At 36.8% G+C, this 25,850-nt stretch overlaps 1 protein-coding gene and 1 pseudogene across 1 annotated transcript; both read left to right on the top strand.

The window, feature by feature from the left end:
- The first annotated feature begins 14,971 nt into the window (after nt 1-14,971).
- Nucleotides 14,972-15,976, top strand: LOC103750358 (annotated as a pseudogene).
- An 8,474-nt stretch (nt 15,977-24,450) lies between these two features.
- Nucleotides 24,451-25,407, top strand: LOC103750375 (olfactory receptor 14A2-like). Its single transcript, XM_008853423.1, has one exon. The coding sequence runs from the start codon at nt 24,451-24,453 to the stop codon at nt 25,405-25,407; it is 957 nt and encodes a 318-aa protein (XP_008851645.1).
- The last annotated feature ends 443 nt before the right edge of the window (nt 25,408-25,850 follow it).

Below are 25,850 nucleotides of genomic sequence, written 5' to 3'. Positions count from 1 at the left end.
TCTGATTACTTTGGAATTGAAATCTATTTTGTCAGATATTACAATAACTGCAATTGTTTTTTTTCTTAGCTCCATTTAGTTGAAATATTTATTCCATTCTTTTGAGTGAGGTGGTATCGATCATTGATGGTGAGAGGTGTTTCTACCAGGCAGTGAAAAGATGAATCCTGTTTTCAAACACAGTTTATTAGTCTGTAGTATTCTTACTGAGGAGTTGAAACTGCTAATATTGTGAGTTATAATTAACCAATGGTTATCAATGACTTTTATTTTGTTGTGGTGAATTTTGTCCCTAGATCATTTTTTGTGTGTCTTTTTGAGACAGGGTCTCCCTGTAGCCCCAGCTGTCATGGAACTCACTATGTAAACCAGGCTGGCCTTGAACTCACAGAGATCAGCCTGCCTCTGCCTCCCAAGTGCTGGGACTACAGGTGTGTGTCACCACGCCCAGCGTCCCTAGATCTCTTTATTTTAACTGTACTGGAATTCTTAAATTATTCTTTATCCCTCCTTTATTATGTTCAGTTTCTTCTTCATGCAGAAGTATTTCTTTTATTACCCTCTGTAGAGATTGTCTACAGGGCATCAATTTCTTATATCTATTTTTATCATGGAAAATTTGTCTTCTGTTTTAAAAACAGTTGATAAATTTTACTGAATATAATAGTCTGGGATAGCATCTGTCTTCTCTCAGGAGTTCTATAACATCAGTACAAGGTCTTTATTTAATAGTCAACAGTGAAAAATCAGCTATTGTTCTGATGGACCTTCCTTTGTGTGTTACTTGGACTTAGTCCCTTGGACCTTTCACTATGTTTTTCTTGATATTTAGATTTAGAGTTCTGACTATTATATGACATGGGAAACTTGTTTTCCAGTCCTTTGTATTTGGTGCTTTGAGTGCTTCTTAACACCTTGAAAGGTATTGGTTTCCTTAGATTTGAAAAAAAATATTTCTTCAAAATATTTTTGGTGCTTTTAATCTGGGTTGTTACGGGTTGTTATGTTTGTCTTTTTAGGGGGGAGAGGGACAATGTCTCCCTGTAGTTCCAGCTGACCTGGAACTCACTATGTAGACCAGGCTGACCTTGAACTCAGAGATCTGCCTGCCTCTACTTCCCATGTGCTGGATTAAAGGCTTTTGCCACCATGCCTGGCATGACCTCATTATTTGGTTTCTTTTTGTATATCTATTATTCAAATTTTTCATCTTTTTCCACTGTTACAGAATGCCTACATTTTTTATTTTTGGAGTATTTTACATATAACATTTTCTTTGACTGAGTGATCCATCACTTCCACTTTTTCTTTGATACTGGTATTTTCTTTCATTCCTTATCCACTTTATTAATGAGGATAAACTTGTTTAACTGAAGTTTAGATTGTCTTCCTGAGTTTTTCATTTCAAGTTTTATTTGGGTTTGGCTTTTCTTAAAATATCCCTTCTCTTTATTAAGTTCTAATATCACATCTTAAATTGCTTTCTTATTTCAATCACTTTTTGTTTTTCTCATAGATTTTCTTTAGTATTTTTTAAAAATTTTTACAAAAACTTTATTGAGAATTTCACACATGCATGTAAGGTGTTTTAATTAAATCCATGCCCACTCCTTCCCCTCCAACATTCCCCACTCTGAAGAGGTAACCGTAAAATCTTTTAAGGATTAGATACAATCTCCCAAATACATTTGACATTTTGGGCCTTGGAACAGAATATGTTGCTAACAGGCTCAAGTACATTTTGAGTTTTAGCCAAGAAACTGGCTACATTTCTTTGGGGTCTTTTTATCCTAACTGCCTAGCCAATTCCTACCTCCTATTCTTATCACTGCCATCCTCTGAAGGGGTTACCCAAACTCCTAATAGGGAATAAGGACTCCGACCTCTCTAGCTTCTTCATGCTGAACAGGGATGCAAGGTAAGGCAACTTTAGTATTCCTTCAGTGGGTCTATCTAAAAGACTCCAAAATTGCATAACTCTTGTATCTAAGGGAAAAAGAAAGTCCTTGAATCATGAATGGGAAATGTGAAGGAGAATGAAAGACAAGAATAATCAGCATTACAAGTTCTAGACAGGGAACTAGAAAAAAGTCAGAACAGGGCAATTTTCAAATGTTCATATGAGAGTCCATTCGAGTTTCTTTACAAGGGTTTCCAAAAGCATCCCTCTATTGGGTTCTTCCTCATTTTTACTTTGTCTTCCAGGACTGGATTAGTTGGCTGAGAAGAGTGGCTGGATACTTAGATGAGGGTCCAGTGACCTTGCTTGGCACTCCTTTAGTGAATGAGCACAACAGTCAACAAGCCCAATTGTGATTATGGTTAATGATCAGGCTTAGCCAAAGTTGTGATGATGGTAGTTATTTCATGCATAAGGGACTGCTGTATAGATAGCATCATATTATTAAAAGGAGCTGGAATTTAAAAGGATTTAGTGCTAGGGGCCACATATAAGGGAGAACATATGTCGTTTGTGCTATTTCACTTAGTATAACAGTTTCTAGATCCATCCATTTACCTGCAAATTTCATTATTTAATCTTTCTTTATTGCTGAATAGAACTACATTGTGTAGCCATATTTTTACTAACCACTTGTCAGTTGAGGGACACTTATGTTAGTTCCATCTCTTAACTGTTATGAAAAGAGCATCATCAAACATGGTGGTACAACAGCCTCTACAATAGGATGAGTCCTTTGGGTATATGCCAAGGATTGGTATACTGGGTCATATGGTAGGTTTGTTTTTAGGGTTTTAAGAGTTCTCTGCACTGTTTTCCACAGAGGCTGTATGAGTTTGCAATTCCACCAGCAGTGAATGAGCATTCCCCTTTCTCCTCATCCTTGCCATCATTTGGTATCATTTGTTGTCTTAATCCTAGCCAGTCTGATTGGGGTAAGGTGATACCTTAAGGTGATTTTAATTTGCACTTCCCTAATTACTAACAATATTGAACGTTTTTTGAAATGTTTCTTAGCCATCTTTATTTCTTCCTTTGAGACTCTTTGTTTAGATCTTCAGCTTATATTTTATTTGCGTCATTTGGCTACTCGATTCTTTGTTTTTTGAGATATTTACATATTCTTGATGTTAAACCTCTGTCAGGTGTGTCACAGGTGGAGACTTTTTCCCATATTGTGGGTTTTCTCTTCACTTTTTTGATTGTTTCTTTTGTCGTACAGAAGCTTTTTAGTTTAATGAGGTCCCACTTATTTGTTGCTGACTTTAATTCCTGAGCAACTTCTGTCTGATTTAGAAAATCCTATCCTATACCTATATCCTGTAAGTTACTGCCAATATTTTCTTCTAATAGTTTCAGGGTTTCCAGTTTCACAGTGAGGTCTTTGATTCATTTGGAGTTGACTTTTATGCAAGGCCAAAGATAAGGATCTAGTTTCATTCTTCTACAAGTGGAGATGCAGTTTGGCCAAGACTATTTTTTGAAAATTCTGTCTTTCCTCCATTATGTGTCCTTTGCACCTTTTTCAAATATAAGGTGGCTGAAATTGCATGTACTCAGGTTTGGAGCTTCAATGATGTTCCATTGATCTACATGTCTGTTTTTGTGCCATTACCATGCTGTTTTTATGACTATGGCTCTGTAATATACTTTGAGATTTGGTATAGTAATCCCCCCAGCATTTCTCTTTGTGCACAAGGTTGATTTGGCTATCCAGGGACTTTTTTGCCTCCCATATGAATTTATGGATACATTTTTATAATTCTGTCAAGGGTGTCACAGGGATTTAATTTGGATTGCATTGAATCTATATATTGCTTTTGGTAGGATAGTCATTTTAACAATAATAATTCATCCAATCCATGAACATGGGAAGTCCTTCCAGCTCCTCATATCTTCCTCAATCTCTTTCATTAACAATTTAAAATTTTCATTGTAGAGATCTTTGGTGTCTTTGGTCAGATTTATTACAAGACATTCTTTTATAGCAATTGTGATTAGGAATATTTCCTTGTGTTCTTTCTCCAGTTGCTTGTTGTTGGTATATAGAAAGGATACTGACTTTTGTAGATTGATTTTATAACCTGACACTATATTGAAAGTGTCAATCAGTTCTAGGAGTTTTCTGGTGGAACTTTTGGGATCTCTTAGGCATAGTATCATATCATGTGAAAAATTACATTTATATAATTTTGTTTATATTCATGAAGACAGAGAAATTTATTTGTGTATGTTAAATAATTTAATAAGTCATTAGTACAAGTTCATAATCACAAAAAATGACAGTTTTATACATAAATAGAATGATATGAATACTGGTAAAACCTGGTAAAAGGCACCAAAGGCATTTGACAATAAATATATTGAGGAGCCCTATCTTTGGAGGTATTGACAAGAACTCCAAAATTGCAAAGGAAAAGCAGTCAGAATTATGCATTCTCAAACATTAAATGTCAAAGTGTGGTCTGGTTGGTTATTATTTCAGGTAGGAACACATAATTTTATCAGTGAAGAAACTGTCATTGCAGAGTGCGGAATAACCCCCATTTGATCCAGAGAAACCATTTCTCCTGAGAAGTGCAATCCACTTGCATACCAGGGTGTCTGGGTCCTACAAGATGATCACTCCTGTGGTGGGGTATTGGTAGGCAGTGGGGTTCACCTTTGAGACATGGACATGAAAGATGCCACATTCAAGAAAGTTTTAAGGCAATGATGGAAAACTTCATTGAATTCTTACTCCAAGGGTCGAAACTGTGATATTTTAAAAGGTGGTAGTTGGAAATCATTTGAAAAATATATGCTTTACTGATTTAATTTTCCTCACAGTCAATAACAATGTATTGTTTTTAATAAATATTTCATTAATATTTTGTGATTTACGTACAATATACTTTTGTCATACTCATCCCAAATTCTTTGCCTTAACTCATGTCAGATCCACCTCCACCTAAATACCCCCTAAATTTCTAGTCCACTTTTTTGGTTTTTAATTTTTAAAATATGTTTTTATTGAATTTTTGTGGATTTCATACAATACATCTCAGCCATATTCATTTCCACTTCCCTGTCTACTACCCCCTTATCCCTTCCAAAAGACATCATATATTTTTAATATGTATTGAAATATACAAGCTTATACACCCAAATGTCCAGAGGTATATCCACTGGCGTCTGTTAAGCATGTCTAGTCTCACTCTATTAAAAATCATTCTTTTCAGCCAGCAGTGATAAACTAACAAGGGTTCCTCACCAAAGTTGTACATTGTGCACCTTTCCCCCTTGATAATACTTCCTCTATGATCTCTCTTTTCATATTCTCCTTCTTCCCCTTACTCTCATGCTGCTGTGTATAACCCTTCCTCTACTCCTCCCAGCGAAATGCCCCCATTTTAGTGATTATACCCATGGTAACACCTGTCTCTACTATCATTCTCTCTCTCTCTCAGGTTCCTCCTTTCCCTTTATAAACATGTTTGCCTTCCATTTTCCTGGTTTCTGTGGCTACATCAAGATATGTATACACATATGAGAATTTGGTGCTAAGATCCATAAATGAGGGAGAATATATGTTGTTTGTTTTTCTGAGTCTGTGTTACTTCACTTAGTATAACAATTTCTAGTTCCATATATTTACCTGCAAATTTTATGATTTTATCTTTCTTCTTGCTGACAACAACTCCATTGTGGAAATGTACCATATTTTTATTAACCATTCCTCAGCTGAGGGAAACTTAGGTTGTTGCCATTTCTTAGCTATGAAAATAGCATCAACAAAAAAGGATATTCAAATATCTCTGTGGGAGGATAACTCCTTTAGGTATATGCCAAGGAGTGGTGTAATGTAAGTTTATATAGCAGAATCATTTCTAGATTTAAAAAATATTTTATTTATTACTTTTCTTTTTATGTGTATGAGTGTATTGCCTGCATAAGTGTAAGTGCACCTGTGTCAGCAATGCCAGCAGAAGTCAGGAGATGGTATTGGAATCCCTGGAAATAGCCACCCTCTGGGTACTGGAAATTAAACTCAGGTCCTCTGTAAGAGGAATAAGTGCTCCTACCACTGAGATATCTCTCCAGGCCCCAGTTTTAGATTTTTATGGGTTCTTCACATTGCTTTTAATAGTGGTTGCACAAGAATGCAATCCTACCAGTAGTGCATGAGACCAATATTGAATGAGTAGCCTCCTTTCCCTATATTATTGGAAGCATCTGGTATCATTTGTTGTCTTGATCTTAACCAGTCTGACTAGGGTAGGATGACATCTTAAAGTGGTTTTAATTTACGTTCCCACAATTACTAAGTATATTGAACCATTTTTAAAATGTTTCTTAGCCATTTTTATTTCTTTTTTACAGAATTCTCTGTCCAGATCTATAACCCATCATTTCGGTCTTTTTCTTTTTTACTTGATTCTTTTCTTTAAAAATTGTTTTTGTGTGTTTCTTACAGACATCTCAAACATTCTGAATCATCGTTTTACCTCTGAATCCACTGGCACCTCCCATTACACCCCCAATGGAGCCCATATACTCTGTCATCCCTGCTAAGCCCCATTATGTCAAGGGGGTATCCATGGACATTCCCCAGTGTAAGTCCAAACACTGAGGTCTAGTCAGCATATCTACACTCCCTTGTTTTAGGAAGATCAGCTCATCTTCACCTAGGAGCAATCAGTTGTCAATATTTCTATAGATAAGATTGGGGTCTGCAGTTTATTTTCTGAGTTCTATGCTTGGTTTTGTCTGCCTAAATTTGTGTGGAACTTTTGCATTCTGACACCATTGTCTAAGAACCATAAGAGCATGTTACCAGAAACTTGTAGGACTGTGTTTCTATATTGCGACAGACCAGCCCAGACTGGAGCAGTTCAGTCCGACGGAAACAGGGTCCTCGAGAGAGTGGGCAAGGATTTGGTGAGTGACAAACAGACAGACACACAAGAGCTTGGTGAAGGTCTGAGTGTAATTTTTGCAGCTGCAAGGTTTGAGATATATACAGCAAAGATTGCAAAATCTCCCCAACAGAAACTGCAGAACAGCCATGCCAAGATTTACAGTTCCAGAGATAAAAGCAAAACAACCCTGCCAACCATCATGTACAACCAAAACACACCTCCCCATCCCATCGACCTGGCACCAGACAGCAAACCCCCACCGTGGCCTTCACTGCCAGCCTTTCTCACATACTCAGGATTCCACTCAGCTGTGTGGTTTCACGTCAAAATGACCTTAACCCATCACATACTTTCAACATTAGCTGTACCTGATATTGCATTTTTAACTATTTGATAACATTCCTTGCTTATTTGTAGTGGGCCATCGGGCTTCTAAGTCATTCCTTAACCCCTTAGATCCTAAAAAGTCATCCCATGTTGACTGAGTTCCTGAGAACTCTTGCTGCATACTAGGATAATTAAAAGATTTCAATAAAGACAGTGACAGCGGTGTCAAGAACACCAGGTGCTTTCTGGGCCCCCTGAAAGCCCATGATACAGTGACAGTGAGAAAGATAACAGCAAGTAAAAGCACACCAAGTACATAACATTCTTTTTTAGCACAGCCAGTTCCAAGAGGCAACCTTCCTTGAAGTTTCAGCCTCAACCCACGGAGGATCTCATGTGGGTTCCATTGAAGATGGCGTGACACTATACGGTTATGCACTTCTACCCTGGCTTTTACAATATTTCTTTCCCATCTTCTGTGATGGTCCCTGAGCCTTTGGTGGTTGAAGTTTAATAAAGGAGTCCTGTACAAGGACCAGAATTTATCAAACTCTTGATCTCTACTCTTTGGCCATTTTGTGACCTTTTGTGTTCCTGACCCTGGTGCATGAGGGAGCTTCATTAAAGAGAAGTGAGAGATTCATTAATGTCCTCTTCTTTACCTTCTTCTATGTTCCATGAGCTTTAGATATAGAGGTTGTGTTGCTGATGTGTCACTTAGACCTGGGCAATTAATAGACATTTCCCATGTGTGACTAGTTGCAATTGGTAATAGTCTCCAACTGGTGTAAAATCGGCTTCTTTGATGAGCAGTGACTGGGATATTTGTACGTAAGTATAAACATACATAAGTTTTATACAGTAAGGAATCATATCAGTCTAGGGATAGGACAGTCTTGGGATTTTCTCTAAGACCTATGACCACCCCTGCCACTCTCTAGGTTTCCTTTTCAATTCACTGGTTCTTTCTTTTGCTTCACAGAATCTTCTGAGCTTAAGGATGTCACAATTGTCACTTGTCAGTTGTTTTGCTTACTTCCTGAAGAAATGATGTCTGATTTGGAAAGTACTTTTCTGTATCTATATTTGTAATGTACTACGAATGTTTCCTTCCACTTATCTCAGAGTTACACTTTTCACATAGAGGTCTTTAGATCTGAATTTGTGTAGGTGGATACATGAAACTCCAGTTTCATTCTTCTTCAGGTGGTGATCCACTTTTAACAGCTTCAGTCATTTGCTGAAAATGCTGTCTTTCCTTCATTGTGTGTTCTTTCCACCTTTAGCAAATCTCAGGTGGTTTTAGCAAATTTCAATTGCTTTAGCTATCCAGGGATTTTTGTGATTCCATATGAATTTTAGGGTTTTTTTCTAATTTTGTGAAGAATGTTGTGGGGATTTGGATTGGCATTGCATTGAACCTATAGATTATTTTGTAGGATGGTCATTTTCACAATATTAATTCTTCTAATTCATGTGCACTGGAGTCCTAGCCATCTCTTTTTGTCTTCTACAATCTAAGAGTTAAAATTTTGATTGTAGATATATTTTATACCTTTGGTCAGGTTTATTCCTAGTTATTTTATTTTATTTGGGGGGGTGATTTTAAATGGGAGGATTTCCATGATCTCTTTCTTTGATTGATTATTATTACTATATAGAAAGGCTACTAATATTTTACACTGATTTTCTAACCTGTCATTTTGGCAAGAGTATTGATCATTTCTTGAGGTTCTCTACTGGAATTTTTGGGATTGCTTATGTATGGTATCATATCATCTGAAAACAGTTATAATGTGACCTCTGCTTTTCCAATTAGTACTCTTTTAATTGACTTTTCTTGTATTATTGCTCTAGCAAGAGTTTCAAGCCCTATTTGGAAAAGGGGTGGAGATAGTTGACAGCTTTGTCTCATTCCTGATTTTAAAGGTAATACTTCCAATTTTTTCTCCATTTAGAAAATTGTTGGCCTTGGGTTTGTTTTACAGAGCTTTAATTATATTAAGGTTAATTTGCTCCATTCCAATTTCCTCTAGAACTTTAAAAAAATCCATGGTGGATTTTGTCAAAGGACTTTTCTGCATTTATTTAATTGTCCATATAATTTCTGTCTTTAACTTTATTTTTATGATTTATTACATTTTTTTTGTATTGTATGTGTTGATACATTGCTGCATTTCTAGAATAAACTCAACTTAATCATGGTGGATGATCTTTTTGACGTGTCTGTGATTTGGAAGTATTTTATCGAGAATTTTTACATTTCTGCTCATTAAAGATATTGGTCTACAGTTTTTATTTGTTGTATCTTTATCTAATTTCAGTGTTAGAGTACTACTGGCTTGATAGAAGAAAATTATTAGTTCTCCCTCTATTTCTATCCTTTTGAATACTTTCAGTAGCATTGGTTGTAGATCTTCTTTAAATGTCTACTAGAATTCTGCTGTGAATCCATATGGTCCTGGACATTTTTAGTTGAGAGTTTTTGTATTACTGTTTCAATTTTCTTGTATTTTAGGCATTTGTTTAAACTTGGTTTACCTTTAGTGGTTTCATTGAATTTAGAAATTAATCCATTTCTTTTGTTTTTCAAATTGAATATAGTTTTAAAATATTTTACATATTATTATTATTCTTTAAAGTTATGTGAATGAGTGTATTGCTTGCTTGTGTAAGTGTACCCGTGTTGTGCAATACCCACGGAGGTCAGAAGAAGGCATCATATTCTCCTATAACTGGAGTTATGGACAGTTGTTAGCCACCAAAAGGGTGCTGGGAATTGAATCTGGGTCCTCTGCAAGAGCAGTCAGTGCCCTTATCCACTGAACCATCTCTCCAGCCCTTAGAGTATAGATTTTGAAGGATTCACTTATCTTCTGGAATTTTTGTTTTGTTTTGTTTTTTGGTTTCTGTTGTGAGGTTTACCCTTTCATCATTGCTCTTTCTTTCTTTGGTTATCTGGCCTAAGGGTCTGTCTATCTTGTTTATCTTTTTGTAGAATCTGCTCTTAGATTCATTGATTCAGTATTAGTAGTAATCATTTAATTCTGATGTTTCTTTCTGTTTATTCCTATGTCAAGTTGTCCTGTCTATTCAAGATACTGGGGTCTTGATAATACTGAGTTGGGGTTAATCTGTGCATTATTGTCCTGTAGTACTGTTTTTATGAAATTGTGTGCACCAGAATTTAATGCATATACACTAATTATTGTAATATCTTCTCAGTCAAACATTTCTTTGATCAGAATGGAGTCTAATTTGTTTTTTATTTGAATTTCATCACCTGCTTATATCTTTATGCCATTTGTTTGCAATATTTTTTCACCCTTCACAGTAACATAGTGTCTGTCCTTGAAAGTGATATGATTTTCCTTGAAGACAATGAAAATTTGGATTTTGTTTCCTAATCCATTCAGCTTATTCATGTTTTCTTTTAACCTGGGCAATGAAGCCATTGATTTTTAAAGTTATTTTAGAAAGATGTGTGCTAGTTATCATCATTTTAATTTCTATTTTCATCTTTGGTCTAAATGTGTTGCACAATTATTCCTTCATTTACTTTCTGTTGCCTCTTGGGTGTAGTTGTTCCTTTCTTCAGTCCTTTGTGTTGCTTCAAGTAGTCGCTGTAGGGATGTTTTTCTGGACATGAATTCTTTCAGTCTATTAATGTCATGGAAGATATTTATTTTCCCTTCAAGTGTAATAGGTTTTATGAATAAAGTATTCATAGTTGGTAATCATGATCACTTAGAACATTTTATACTTTGGTCCAGGTTCTTCTGGTTTTCATAGCTTTCATTGATTAGTCAGTTGTGTTTTTGATGTTTTTTCCTTTATATGTGACTCATTTTTTCTCTTTCAATATTTTCTCTGCATATTTAGCAGTTTTAGTATGGTATGACATGGAGAGTCTCCTTATGTCTATTTGGTGTTCTATGTGCTTTTTGTATCTGTAAGGGTTTGTTTTTCCTTAATTTAGGGATGTTTTTTCTTCTGTAATAAATGGTCAATGTCAATGACCTGGGACTCTTCTCCTTTCTCTATGCCTATGATGAGTAATTTTGTATTTTCATATTATCCCACATTTAATGCATATTCCATTTCTTTAATTTTTTCATGTTCTTTGCTTGAGCAGTTCAGTTTTTCAACTTTATAATCCACTCTTTGATATTCTCTTTTCCATTTCAATCACTCTGTGGGAAAGACTTTCTCCCGTCATTTCTAATTGGATTTTTGAGTTTTCCCCTACGTTTTTCCTTTCTGCCTGAGATTTTTCACTATGTCTAGCTCGTTCAGGATTTCAGTAAGAAGTTTTTCTCTATTATCTTTTAGTTTTTCAGTACTTTGCTTGTGTGTTTTCTTAATATATTGAACTCTTTGATCATGTTTATAATTTTCGTTTACATACTTTGTTTTGGGTGACCTCTAGGGAGTTGTTATTGCAACATTCTTCAATAGGACTGGTGGTATTTGCTGAGACATATTGCTTTAGTTTTTCGTCTTATTATTTTTTCATTTTGGTTTTGGCATGTGGATTTATTTTGTTGCTTATGATTCTGGTATGGATCTCAAGCCTACATTTGTTGAGTTTAAGTTTGATTCTATATGTATTATTGATCTATCTTAGTTGTTGTCTGATTGAGTATGAAAAGTAAGTTGGCCTAGCCTTCAGGTTCTCTCTTTTGATTTTATATTGGATTTTACATTGGACCAGATGGATCTAGTCAGGACACTCAGGAGCTCATGCAGCCCTGACTTATTAAACACACTTCAAGCCTCAGAAGAATAGTTTCAAGGTCCAAGGAGAGAAGATGAGAAAAGAATGTGTAGATCCCTACTAGTGAGCAGGAAACCCTAAGTCCTCAATCATTGGGATGGCCTGAAGAAGGTCCCAAAACAGGAATGTCCAGGCCCTTACTATCCAGCAGGGAAGCCTGGGCACTCATTGCTTCCAGTTTAATAACCAATTTGCCCCAATTCATTCTGATCATATAATTCTGGGTGTGAGGCTGTCCAATAGGACATGGTCAACCACCAGGGGCCAAATGCTAAAAGAAAAATGATTCTCCATCTCTGAGGATCCATTAACTCTCTATAGGTCTCATTTGGGGGTAAGAGATCATAACCCCACTCCATGCTAGAATGAGAATGGCTTGATCTCCTTCAGGTGTTCTGCAAGAAACTGTACCTGCTATGAGATCATGAGTTCAATAATTCTGTCAAGTACAGAAGAGACTGCCTTTCTCTGGTCCCCCATGCCTTCTGGCTCTTACAGTTCCATGATGTTCTATGAAGCCAAGGGAGGATGTGATCTAGATATTTCATTTGTTGCTCGGTATTTTGCAGTGATCTATTCTTTTCACTTTCACCACTTGTGAGTGTCTCTGTTAACTACAATACACCATACAAAGACTTCTCTGATGAGGTCTCAAAACTTCAGTAGTCTCTAGCTAGAAAGATATGGTTTCAGAGAGTATTTTGATAATATGTCTATTTAACAAAATAATAGTAGTAGGTTCAACCCTGAGGCCTATGACCTCCCCAGCCACAAGAACCATATATGCAGTACCACACATGTGTTTTTACCTATGGAAAAAGCCTATATCCAATTAGAAAGTTGTTTGCTACCTTGGTAATATTTGTGTCACCAATACACCCATGGACACATCTTGCCATGTTGATCATTTTGACAGTTCACAGGGTTCACCACTACATATGATTTATTTTTCCCCAGAAGATTACTTAGCTACTTCCAATACTTAGAGAGCTAGCCAACAGTGAGGAAGCTTTATGGTCAATAACAACTTGATAGCTCTATGTTCTATGACCAATGTATGTGGTATCTTCAGGAAGAGGGTCTTATTATTGTGATCTGGGGGGCAACCAGAAACAGTAGAAATGCCTTTATTGATTGAGGGGTTTCTGGGATAAAGTGAATCAAACATTCCTTCATAATATAAGTCTTGGAGCATCTCATGATATAGAGACATATCTCAACATAATAAAGACATTTTAATACAAGCCCATTGTAAATGTCACATTAAATGGAGAAAAACTTGAAGCATGTACACTGAAACCAGGAGCAAGTATATTCAACATATCCACTCATATCTTGTCTTCAGTTTGAAGGAATCTGATTATTAACATTAGGTGAGCTCTTCTTGAACAAGTATGACTAAGTGCAAGTTGAGCAGTGCTCTGCTCCAAAGATTAAGACAAAGGAAACAAAATGAAGGGAGAGATGTAAGACTATTAATCTGCAGTTTGTTACACACTGAGCATATGAAGTTTCAAATGAAGAGTTAAAAGGTTTAAGAAAAAAAATATGTCTCTACCACATTTTCTCTAAAACTTTGTAATAAAATATAGTACAATAATAGTTGACACAAATGCTAAATAAATTGGTACAATTTCTGTTTTGAGTAAATTATCCACTTATGGACAGGAAGGATGAGGCTACAAGAATGAATGCAAGTCTTCCATTTTATTTTATCTTTTAAATTATATATTTCTGATTTCCCATTTATTTATTTAATCATATAAACCCAATAATTGTATACATTATAGGAATAATGTATTACATTGATACATTTTAATAATATGTATGGGATATTTTCCATACCTGTAACCTTACACATTTCTTCTGCTCTTATTGTTCAGGCACTCAATATTTATAAACCAATGATTTATTGCAACTTAATGGAAATGAAATTATCATCAAACCATGAAAAATTCTTATACTTTTTCTTTCAAAATTCTAAAAAGAAAATGATATAAATAATTAAACATATTGTTAAAAATCTTGTGACTGATTTTGCCTTTTGCCTTACACACCTATCATGCTGGAATGCATTGCTTCTAATGGGGCATCTGGCCTGCTAGAGTGTAATAGGATACTAGTCTGCCATGCTAATAAGGGATCCCATATGCTGTGTTGTGATTGGACTATAACCCTTATATAAGCCCGTACTTTCTTGCAATAAAGCAAATCTGTGTCACTGAACCTGGACTCCTATCCCTGAATGCGGTGATGCTTGTGCAGACTCCTCAACAGCCCTGGGTTCCAGACCAGACAACTGATCAGAGGAACTAAAGAGCAGGAGAGCGGCCATAGCCAGAGGAGCGCAGCCACAGCCGGCAACCACAACATATTACTCATGTTGCTTTTCATTTTAAAAACATTAATGCTAAGTTTGTAGCTCAGTGACAGATCACAATTTAAACATAAAAATGGCAGTAAGTAAAACCCATAGGATGCAAGACAGAGGAGAATAAAAGACAGAGAAAGAAGAAAGAAGGAAAGAAAGCAAAGAAAAAAGAAAGAAATGAATAACCCAAAGGCATAAAGGGGTAGGAGAGATGGCTCAGTTATTAAGAAGACTGACTGCAGTTGTACAGGACCTGGGTTTAGTTTCTGTAACCCACATGGTGGCTAACAATGATCTATATCTCCAGTTTTAGGAAATATGGTACCCTCTTCTGCCTTCCAAATTCAGTCCACAACAAGTGCACTTATATATATGAAGGCAAAACACTCATAAACAATTAATATATAATTTTTAAAATTAAACAAGTTTTCAAAGGAAAGAAGACATGATGGATATGGAGTGGGTATGAGAGGCAGAAAGGAATGAAAGAGAATTTTAGGCAAAGACAGACATATTTAAAGTAGTTTCCTGATATTATTTCCACTTGGATTTCTGATTATCAGTGGAATTCTTTCAGAGTGTGTCAAGTTTTTGTTCATTTCTCATCACCTGGAAGGCAGTGAGAAGAAACCATTATGCCCAATATCACTGCAGTTTATCAATTCGTCCTGGGGTTCTCCAATGTCCACTAAATTCAGACTTTGTATGGAGTGTTCTTCCTGGTGATATACCTGGCATTCTTAATGAATAATCTCCTCATCATCACTCTCATCACTCTGGACCTGCAGCTCCAAACACCCATGTACTTCTTCCTAAAGAAATTCTCTCTGTTGGATGTCTTTGTTGTGCCAGACCCAACCCCCAATTTAATTGTCAATAGCTTAGCTCAGAATAGCTCCATTTCCATCCTAGGATGTGCCTTCCAGATACATTTAATGACTTCCTTCTCAACAGGAGAGATATTTATCCTGAGTGCCATGTCCTATGACCGCTATGTAGCCATCTGCTGTCCACTCTACTATGAGGCCATCATGAGTGGTGGTGTCTGTGTGCTGATGGTGGACTTTTCCTGGGTCACTGGTGTATTCTTTGGAGTTGTATACACAGCTGGGACATTTTCCTTGCTTTTCTGTGGTTCCAAGGTGATCCCACAGTTTTTCTGTGATATCCCTTCATTACTGAGGATTTCCTGCTCTGACACACTAATGGTCATTTATACAAGAATTGGAATTGGCATGTGTGTAGGCATGTCATATTTCATATGTGTAGTGATCTATTATTTTTACATTTTCTCCACTGTCCCGAAGACTTCTACCACTAAAGGTCAGTCCAAAGCCTTTGTCACCTGCCTGCTTCACCTCATCATTTCCACTATTCCTGTTACAACAGCTTGTTTCATTTATCTGAAGTCATCACCTAATTCTCCAACAATGATAGACAGGCTCTTCACTGTGATATACATTGTGTTGCCTCCAGCCCTTAATCCTGTGATCTACAACCTGAGGAATGCTGATGTCAAATTGGCTTTGAAGAGGTTGCTACATAATACTCGTTCAAGGGTCTCACTTCATGTAACAATTCAAAGTGTCTTCCAGTGGCATACTGCATCACCATTTACAGCCAAGTTTCACAATTTTTAACTCTGGAAAGACAAATAGATAAATTTTTTCCCTGAGGAAATGTGAACAAAAGTTCCCAGGAAAAGCTAAATTTTAATACTGAACATTCTACAGAAGCTGATCAGCTGAACAGAACTTCAATGATTGTAGACTATTTGAAATGCTACTGGTCCAGAGTCTAATTATCATTCATCTTAAGACATCTTTAACCCCTAACTAGCCATTTCTTGCCTACCATTCTTTCTAACTAAACATCCTGTGACTAACAGATTAAAACCTTTTGGAGTGTGCTAATTAACAAACCCCTAGCTCTCACCAATCAAAATGTTGAGTGTCATCAAATAGCATCTGATATCTGTAGCTAATATTTCTCTTTCACTATAACAGCTTATTTCATGTTTCCACAAATATTTTTGAAAAGTGTCTTGATTTATGCCTTTCCTTTTTTTTATTACTGTAAAAACTGGATGAAACTGCTTCCATATTGGAAATGGAACATGGGCTAATCTGAATCTGTGTTCTCTGGCCATGTTCACTCATATTTGACTCCAGGATGGACTCTTATCCCTGTGAGATGATAGGGTTTTTTTTTTGCATTCACAGAAATAAGAAGATAAAAGCGATGTTACTATATTTATTGTCAGACAATTTGATTGTATAAGGTTAACATATAGAATCAGGATACTCATTTTGCAATTCTGTGATAATAATGCTTCAATTTGGGAGTATAACTTTCCAAATGATTGCTTATTTTCCTGGTAAGATTCAAATCTGCTCATTTTAGTACAGGGGAGAAAGAGCAGAGGAGAAGAATGAAGGGGGGACAGAGAAAGCAAAGAAGCCATACAGGTTTAAAGTCTGTTTGGAGATCAGACATGTGGGGTACTCGCATCCACATGGCAGGGTAAAGAAGCTTCAGAGAACAAGTAAAATTACAAGGTGCGGGGGCAACACAAAGCATTAGAGCAAGTAGGCTTAGAAAAGGGTTCTTTTGTAGCCTAAAGTAATATCGTTAAACCTTTATAAGCATATCTTGTTCCAGCTCAGAATAATGTTTGTGTGTGTGTGTGAGAGAGAGAGAGAGAGAGAGAGAGAGAGAGAGAGAGAGACAGAGAGACAGAGAGAAAGAGCTATGAAAATATCAAGCACAGATAATGCATATTTGTGGTCATATATATTCTTCTGGTTCAGTAGGGGTCTGTATTAGTCACTTTTTTGTTGCTGCAATAGAATCACTGACCAATGAAACTTAAGAGAGGAAGAATTTTTTGAGTTTCTGGTTCCAGGAAATTACAGCCCATCTTGGAGGCAGAGGTGGCTGAAGGAGGAGCAGAACCTAAGCTATACATCTTCGAGCAGGCACAGGAAGCAAGAAAGCAACTGGTGATCTGGCTAGTCTTAAGAACCATCTAAGCCCACCCCCCAGTGATATGCTTCCTCCAGCATAGGCACACCTCCGAAGACCTCCCGAAACACCACCACCATCTGGGGACAAAATGTCCAAGTACTTGGAGCCTATGGGGGACATGTTCTTTCAAACCACAACATTTTGCACCCTGCCGCCATAGGCTCATGATCATATAAAATGCAAAATACATTTAATACAACTTTAAAAGTCCCATAGTCATTATCAGTCTCAATACTATTCAAAAGTCCATAGTCCAAAATCTCTTGAGACTCAGGAAAATATCCTAACTGTAACCCCTGTGAAATCATAAGACAAATTGCATACTCCCAACATATCATAGAAATGAATACACATTGCCATTCCAAAAGGGAGAAACAGAAACATAGTAAGGAAATACCAGATCAACACAACACCAAAAACCAGCAGGGCAAACACCAAATCCAGTAGTTCCATGTCTAACTTCTGGGACTTTACATCCAAAGGGCTTAGATGGTTCAGCCTCTCCAGGTTTGCTGTGTGCAACATACATCTCTCTCTTGGCCTGGTACCACTCCCTGTATGCAGGTCTTCTTGGCAGATGCCTCACCGCTCTGGCATCTCAAACATCTTGGGGTTTCCATTGACAATGAGACTTCACCTACATAGCTTCATGCAGTGGTCTATCAGGGCCTTTTCTATGCACAGAAACCCCACCTGCATGCTGCCTGGCCTCGACAGCTCTCGGAAACCTCAGAAGAACTGATGACCCCTTCACTCTTCCATCTTTCATGCCTCTAAAGCCAGCACCAGGTGAATGACACTTCCAAGTTTGGCTACAATTTTGGGATGGACTCCAGCTGGCTTTATCCATTTTAGAAACTTTTCTCTTCAATGGTCCCTGCAGCATTTTCCTTTCACAAGTTGGAGGCTTAATTGGTCTTGCACTGGAGGCACTCTCTCCATTGTTTAAGTGAAAATCTCTAGGCCTCTCCCTAATCACTTTTATCTCCTTATCAAAAGGATCCTCTCCAGCACATGCCTTCGCTCCAAAGTTAATTTTCCTATAGTGCTTTTTTCAATACATTCTATACATTCTGTATTTCTTTCTGCCCTATTTTCTCTTTTTTATTGTAAATCTGTATAATATTCACCTTTAATAGCCATACCACAATTTTGACATTAGGCTATCTTGAAATTTCTTCTGCCAGAGAAATTAGTCCACTGATTTTCAACTTAGCCTCAGACAAGCTTTTTGGTTAAGGGCAGAATCCACTCAGACTCTTTGCCAAAATATCCTAAGTCCTGCTTAAGTCCTTATTTCCCTCTGGAACTACATTGTTCTCAGCACTACATTCTTCCAGGCACTTACTAGAATGGCCTGTTAAGTTCTGCTTACAGCAAGCAACTGCTTTTCTAGCCCAAACTTCCAAAGTCTTCCACATTCTTCCACAACCTCACATGGTCAGGTTCTTAACAGTCAACACTTCACTCCTGGTACCAATAACTGTATTAGAACTTTTCTTTTGCTGAGATAGAATCACTGATGGAAGAAACTTATGAAAGGAAGAATTTATTTGAGCTTATGGTTCCAGGGGAATTACAGTCCATCTTGGCAGGGAGGCATGGAGGCAGAAGTGGCTAGAGGAGGAGCAGAACCTGAGGTCTACATCTTCAAGCTGGCATAGGAAACAAGTGAGCAACTCAAGAACTACCAAGGCTTAAGAACTCTCTAAGCCCATCCCCAGTACTCTTCTTCCTCCAGGATAGCCACACCTTCTTTGACATCCCCAAACAGCACCACCATGTGGGGACAGAATGTCCAAATACTTGGAGCCTAACAGGGACATTTTCATACAAACCACCACAGGGTCAAATAGGGAAAATCTTATGATAAGATGATAAGATAGATTCCTCATTCCCAATATAAAGATGAATGTGTTGTTTTAGTAAAGAGAACAAGGCCTTTGTTCCAGAGAACAATTCCAAGAGAAAACTTCTGTGGACACAGTTCTGGGAAGAATCTGAAGGAACAGCTTGGACCCCACTTTGATTTTTTTAAGTATTTTTATTGAGCTTTTGTACATTTCATACAAGAACATTGAATATTCACCAAAGAAAGCTATAGAAACAGAGTAGAGCCAGCTGAAGTGAGAGGTCACATGTGCTATAAGTTGCAGACCTGGAGGGATAGTGTATGCTCAAGGATATAGCAAAGTAGATGGTTCCATCAGAAACCTCATATTTGAAATAGAGATTTAAACTTTTATTTTTTCCTGTTGGGTTCTAGTCTTGCTTTGACCCAATCCTAAATCTTTCCATGGAATCCCTCCTTCTTCCTTTTTGGAATAGGAATATTTACTCCTTGACATTGTATATATGAAATATGTAATGTATTTATTGATCTAACAGAGTCTCATGATTAAAAAGTTGCTTTGAAAATTTTCAAAATATTGGACCATAAATTTTTTATCAAATATTTATTTAATTTTTCATTCTACCCCCTTTTGTCTATAAATGGGTATGTAAATGTAATTTCAGATGCCCACAGAAATCAGAAGAGGGCATCTGATCCCCTGAAGATGGAGTTACAGGCAATCCAACATGGGTGTTAAGACCTGAATTTGGAAGTTCTGCGAGAGCAATACCACTTTTAACCATTAAGTCCTCTATCTAGCCCTATGGACAATAGACTTCTGAACAAGGTTAGACCTGGTAAGGTACTGTGAACACTTAAAGATGTACTAAATGCATTTTGCATTATGAAATGAATATGGTACTTTAAGAATCATTGGTGTAACATTTTAAGAGTGCTTTGTTTGTCCAAAAGTTGACAAAGATTGTAGCTAAGGTGGTTAATATTTGTTTTCAGTTTGAGGGTGTTCAAAATCATTTTGGTAAAATGATTTTGGATGTATCTATAAGGGCATCTCCAAAGATGCTTGACTGGGCTGGGAAGATGCACCGAACAGCAGAAAAAAGAGAGGAAAAAGACTTCTATCCGAGTGTTAGCATTTGTTATTTTCTGGTCTCTGATGGTAGATGCACTGTGAACAGCCCTCCTCCTTGATGCTGTGGCCATGCCTTCTCTGCCATGATGAACTGTACCTTCATATTATGTGTCAAAATCAATCATTCATTTCTTATGTTGCTTATTTTTAGGGATTTTGTCATAGAAAGACAAAGGTAACTAACACAGAAGTGCAAGGCAAGAATCATTAAGAAAAGCTCTCAGATTTTATATATTGTAACTTTTGCTTACAATTATAATATTGTCTACAGATTTACGCTCTGTTTAATAAAGACAATGCATAAGTAATTTATTTCTGGAAAACATTGGCATGTTCTTCATGATTTATTCCACTGTGTTTTCTTGACTGATCAATCCAGTCTACATGAAGCACCAATTAGTACACAAATAATTGTCTGAAGACATATCTATTTAATAAGGAATACTGTCCAGAAAGATGTTTTCCTTTGGAGAATCCCAAGATAGTACCCAAGTGCCTTAAAAAGATCTGTTAGAGACCAATGGGTCTAATATGTATCAACTGATATAAAATTAATCTTTGTGAAAAGGTAAATATTTTCCTTGTTCTTTATATTTACATTCTTCTATGTAAATAAATAAGAGTTTAGCACAGAACTTTGAGTATTATCAGAAGTCTAAATATGTAACTGCATGTCATGAATATAGAATTTACAAAAGAGAATTAGGTGTTCTATGGTACTTTCAGATAATCAGCCACTACATTAAACACTGACAGTGTATGAGAAACTTTCCCTGCCCAGGTGGACCTGTTGGAAAACCTTCCTACATATCTGATAACTTTCCCAGAAAGTTAAAGAATCTGAATTGTTTCAAGGTATGAAATTCAAGTTGATAAAATTTCTATTGACAAAAAGTTTACAATCATTAAAATGAAAATGTTTATACATAATTGATACTGAGAAAATCAGGGCAGAAACCAAAAGCAATGTAATTAATATTGACTTCTTCACCCTTCTTACCTCTTTTTTCCTTCTTTCTCTACTTCTAAAGCCTGAGAGTTGGGGTGGACTGACTTGTCATTATAGTTCTCATGCCTCTACCACACATTCTCCCTGTTCACCACAGACTACTTTCTCCCAAATAATCCAATTGTGGTTCACCTTTATTTTACATTAAACTGTGATTTAAAAACTCTCTCCTCCAAAGATATTTAACTACTACACTTGTCCTACGCATTTTGGTGTGAACATCCTGCATGCCCTTAACCTCATACACCCATGTGGATAATCTCTAAATCAAGAGATTTTGTTGCTTAAAATGTGTCATCATCTGAGAGATTTTGTTGTTAGATTATTAGATTATTTTCAAGTGTTTATCTTTTAACTCCTCCAGTGGAGAACACATTCTCCAGAAATCTATATTTTTGTATCTATAATTTACTTCAATGTATGAAACACATATGACTTTTTTCAATGAAGTATATCTTTGCCCTAGTCACCAGTGATCTCTAAATATGTCATGAACATACAAATAATATATTAGAACATATCAGTTTTTATTGAAAGAAAATTACATTCAATATGACATAATAAGGAGAAATAATCTAGAAAAAAATTGAATATTTACTGTGATTACCTTATGTAAATCCTAAGCCATGGAAAGCTGGGCTTCAGGGAGTCCCAAGGAATTAGAAATTGTTAATCTGCACAGAAATCAGCTAGAAAACATAACGGTAAAAGGCAGGATAATAATTTAATCATTATCACTGCATTGGAAAGTACTGAGATCTCCAAAATTATAAAGGGATCAAAGTATAAAAGCCATTCTCTTCCACAATGGTCCCTGAGCCCTGGGTAGGTGAGGTTTAATATAGGAGTCCTACCAATGCACATATACTCTGCAGTCTTTTATTCTCCACACCTTGGCCAGTTGTGGCCTTCTCTGTTCATCACCCTCTGCTGAATGAGGAAGGTTCAGTTTTGTGAGTGAAGGGATGCATTAGTATTCATTGTACACCTGTTTCACTATGTTCCATGAGCCTTAGATTTATAGGTTCAAATGTAGCTATGTCACTTAGGTCTGGGCGTCACTCATACACATAGTCTCTGTGTGGGACCAGTTGTTGAACTCCGTAAGATTTTCCATCTTTTGTAGTGGGCAGCTTTTTGATGAGTAGCATATGATATAATTGTCTGTATATATGAGGATCAATGTTAAGGATAAAGTATAAAATTACATTGTCTAGGGGTATGACAGAGATAAGGTTTTCTCTAGGATCTATAACCTCTCCATCAATGTGTGTTTTGGTATGTTTATAGTGCTGTACATTGTAAGTGCCAGGGTTGGTACATGAGCATAAGGAAACAGTCTTCCATGCCTTGGGAACTTGTTCATATGAACTTTCAACAATGGTGACAGCATGCACAAGATCTATGCAAAACGAAACAAAAAGCCAGCATGGAACTGGTGAAATGAGCAGCAGGCCCCAACCTTAACTGAGCAAATATTGGCAAATGACTACTGCTCAAAGTGGGAAAGCTGATATTCTTTAAGGGAGATACTCGAGATAGGCTGACTAGACTCCATGTGAGTTTAAAAGCTTGACTTGATAGGACTTAACATATATGGCAAAATACATGAAGAGTAAGAGTAAGGTGGATGGATTTGGTTGATTTTTTATCTTGATTCTGATAAAAAAAGATTCTTATCACTTCAAAGAAATTATCTTTGACACTGCAAGGAGAGGCAATACCAATCTAATCTAAAGAAACTGCTACTGTTGGGATGAGAAATCTTCATTTACATTGCAGGATGTTTATCTGAAACTTTCCTGATTTGAAACAGGATGGGGAATTTGTTTTCGATTTGCCTCTGAGAAAGGAGGCATATTCAAGGGTTGTATTGTGCTGTTAGCTACCCATTGGCCAATAGCAATGGTTTTAGAAGAAAATAGCCCCTAAATATCGCCCATGCTTTTCTAAAGATTTGTAGTGAAACTCGTTGCAAAACCAGTTGATACGAAAGGTGTTCAGCAAATTGGCACAATTCCTTGTTTTCAAAATTGTAATCATCCTGTAGATAGGTAAAGTTGAGTGAATAAGATTAAATGAAATTCTTTTTTGTCTTTTCAGGAGAGGGTCTCCCCATAGTCCCAGCTGACCTGAACTTACTATCAGGCTGGCCTTGAACTCACAGACATCCGCCGGCCTCTGCCTCCAGAGTGATGGGACTAAAGACTGCACCACCACACCTGACTCTGACATTTAATTTTTACATATTTTGTATTTTACTTTTCTGTATTATTTTTCATTCATATTGATAATAATTGTACTTGATATAAGGCAATGTAATATTTTGATACATGCTCAAATTATGGAATTAAGACAGTTTTATACCTATCATCTTAAACATCTATCATGACTTATTATTCACAAATTTAAAATTCTTTCCTCCAGAAAATTGATATACTCAATATTAATAAAAGAATACTTTATTACCATTAAATGTAAAGAAGCCCACCCCAACTTTAAACCATGAAAATTCTTACACAACCTTATCGTAATCACAACTTTAATATGTCCAATTGACATCACATATTATTCATGTTAAATCTTGTTAATTTAAAAAGATGGTTGCTGTAGGTAGAGTTAGTGGTATGAAAACAAGCTTAGCATGCACAAAACCATAAGTAAAATGTCTAGAATAAAAGACACAGGAGAGAAAGAGAGAGGAAGGAAAAAGAAATATTGTTGAATGAAAGAAAAAGAAAAGAGAGGGGGAGGGAGAGAGAGAGAGAGAGAGAGAGAGAGAGAGAGAGAGAGAGAGAGAGAGAAAATCTGGCATACTTAAGATAAAAAGTCCATAGACATGATCTAAATACAGTAATAATACATGAAATTCAAAGAAAAAGGAAGAAAAAGGAAAACTTACAAGATTAGGAGTGTTAAGGACGAGTGGGGGAGAGAAAGACACGAGAATATAATTCAAATGTACAGGTATTTAAGGTAATTTTCTGAATCATTTCAACTGACTATCACTGTTTTATAGTGCAACTCATTGAGACAGTGTCAATTCTTTGTTCTTTTCTCATCACCTGACAGGAAGTGAAAAGAATCCACTATGTCTAATGTCACTGCCGTGACCAAGTTCATCCTTGTTGGGTTCTCTGATGTCCAGGAGCTTCAGACTTTGTGTGGAGTGCTCTTCCTGGTGATGTATCTGGCAGTCCTAATGAATAATCTCTTCATCATCACTCTCATCACCCTGGACCTGCAGCTCCAAACACCCATGTACTTCTTCCTGAAGAATTTGTCCCTGTTGGATGCCTTCTTTGTATCAGTTCCAATCCCCAATTTCATTGTTAATAGCCTAACTCATAACAATTCCATTTCCATCCTAGGCTGTGCCCTCCAGATACTATTAATGTCTTCCTTCTCATCAGGAGAGGTATTTATCCTGACTGCCATGTCCTATGACCGCTATGTAGCCATCTGCTGTCCCCTGCACTATGAGGCCATCATGAGTGGTGGTATCTGTGTGCTGATGGCAGCCTTTTGCTGGGCCACTGGGTTATTCCTTGGAGCTATATACACATCTGGCACATTTTCCATGCCTTTCTGTGGAGCCAATGAGATCCCACAGTTTTTCTGTGACATTCCTTCTTTACTGAGGATTTCCTGCTCTGGTACACTGATGGTCATTTATACAAGCTTTGGAATTGGCCTGTGTCTAGGCATGTCATGTGTCATCTGTGTTGTGATCTCTTACTTTTACATTTTCTGGACAGTGCTGAAAATTCCTACCACTAAAGGTCAGTCCAAAGCCTTTTCCACCTGCCTGCCTCACCTCATTGTTTTCACTATTTTCATTTCAACTGGTTGTTTTGTTTATCTGAAGACATCACCTAATTCTCCAATTACAGACAGGCTGTTCGCTATGATATACACTTTGCTGCCTCCAGCACTTAATCCTGTGATCTACAGCTTGAGGAATGCTGATGTCAAATGTGCTCTGAGGAGATTGCTACAAAATGTCTTTTCAAGGGGCTCTCTCCACTTAACACTGAAAAAGGCTTGATAGTCTCATTATGCCTCACAAATTGTAAAATGCCTTTAATCCCAGCACTCAGGAGGCAGAAGCAGGCGGATCTCTGTGAGTTCAATGCCATCCTGTCTACCTAGTGATTTGCAGGACAGCTGGGGCTACAGGTAGACTCTGTCTCAAAAAGCCCTAAAAAAGTTTTAGAATTTTTATCTTTAGAAATATGACAGCATAGTCTCACAGTATTAAGCACTCATGAGTTTAGCTGATATTTGATTTTGTCAAGTTCCCATTTAGAGTCACAACTCTTCTTATTTTCCTTCTTTTAAAAAGCCTTCCAAATTCAAAGCTATAAATGTCTAAAATGATTGTGTTTTTCCATTTACATTGCTATTAATTTTGAGTGCATGTGTGTCTTTATGTGTATTTGTGTAGTGGGTGGAAATCATGCCAGAGCATTAGTGTCATAGTCAGAGCAC

The sequence above is a fragment of the Nannospalax galili genome, unplaced genomic scaffold (assembly GCF_000622305.1).
Source record: "Nannospalax galili isolate Female #2095 unplaced genomic scaffold, S.galili_v1.0 scaffold627, whole genome shotgun sequence".
Classification (NCBI taxonomy): domain Eukaryota; kingdom Metazoa; phylum Chordata; class Mammalia; order Rodentia; family Spalacidae; genus Nannospalax; species Nannospalax galili.
Note: the sequence above shows the minus strand (reverse complement) of the source record. Positions and strands in the feature narration are given on the sequence as shown.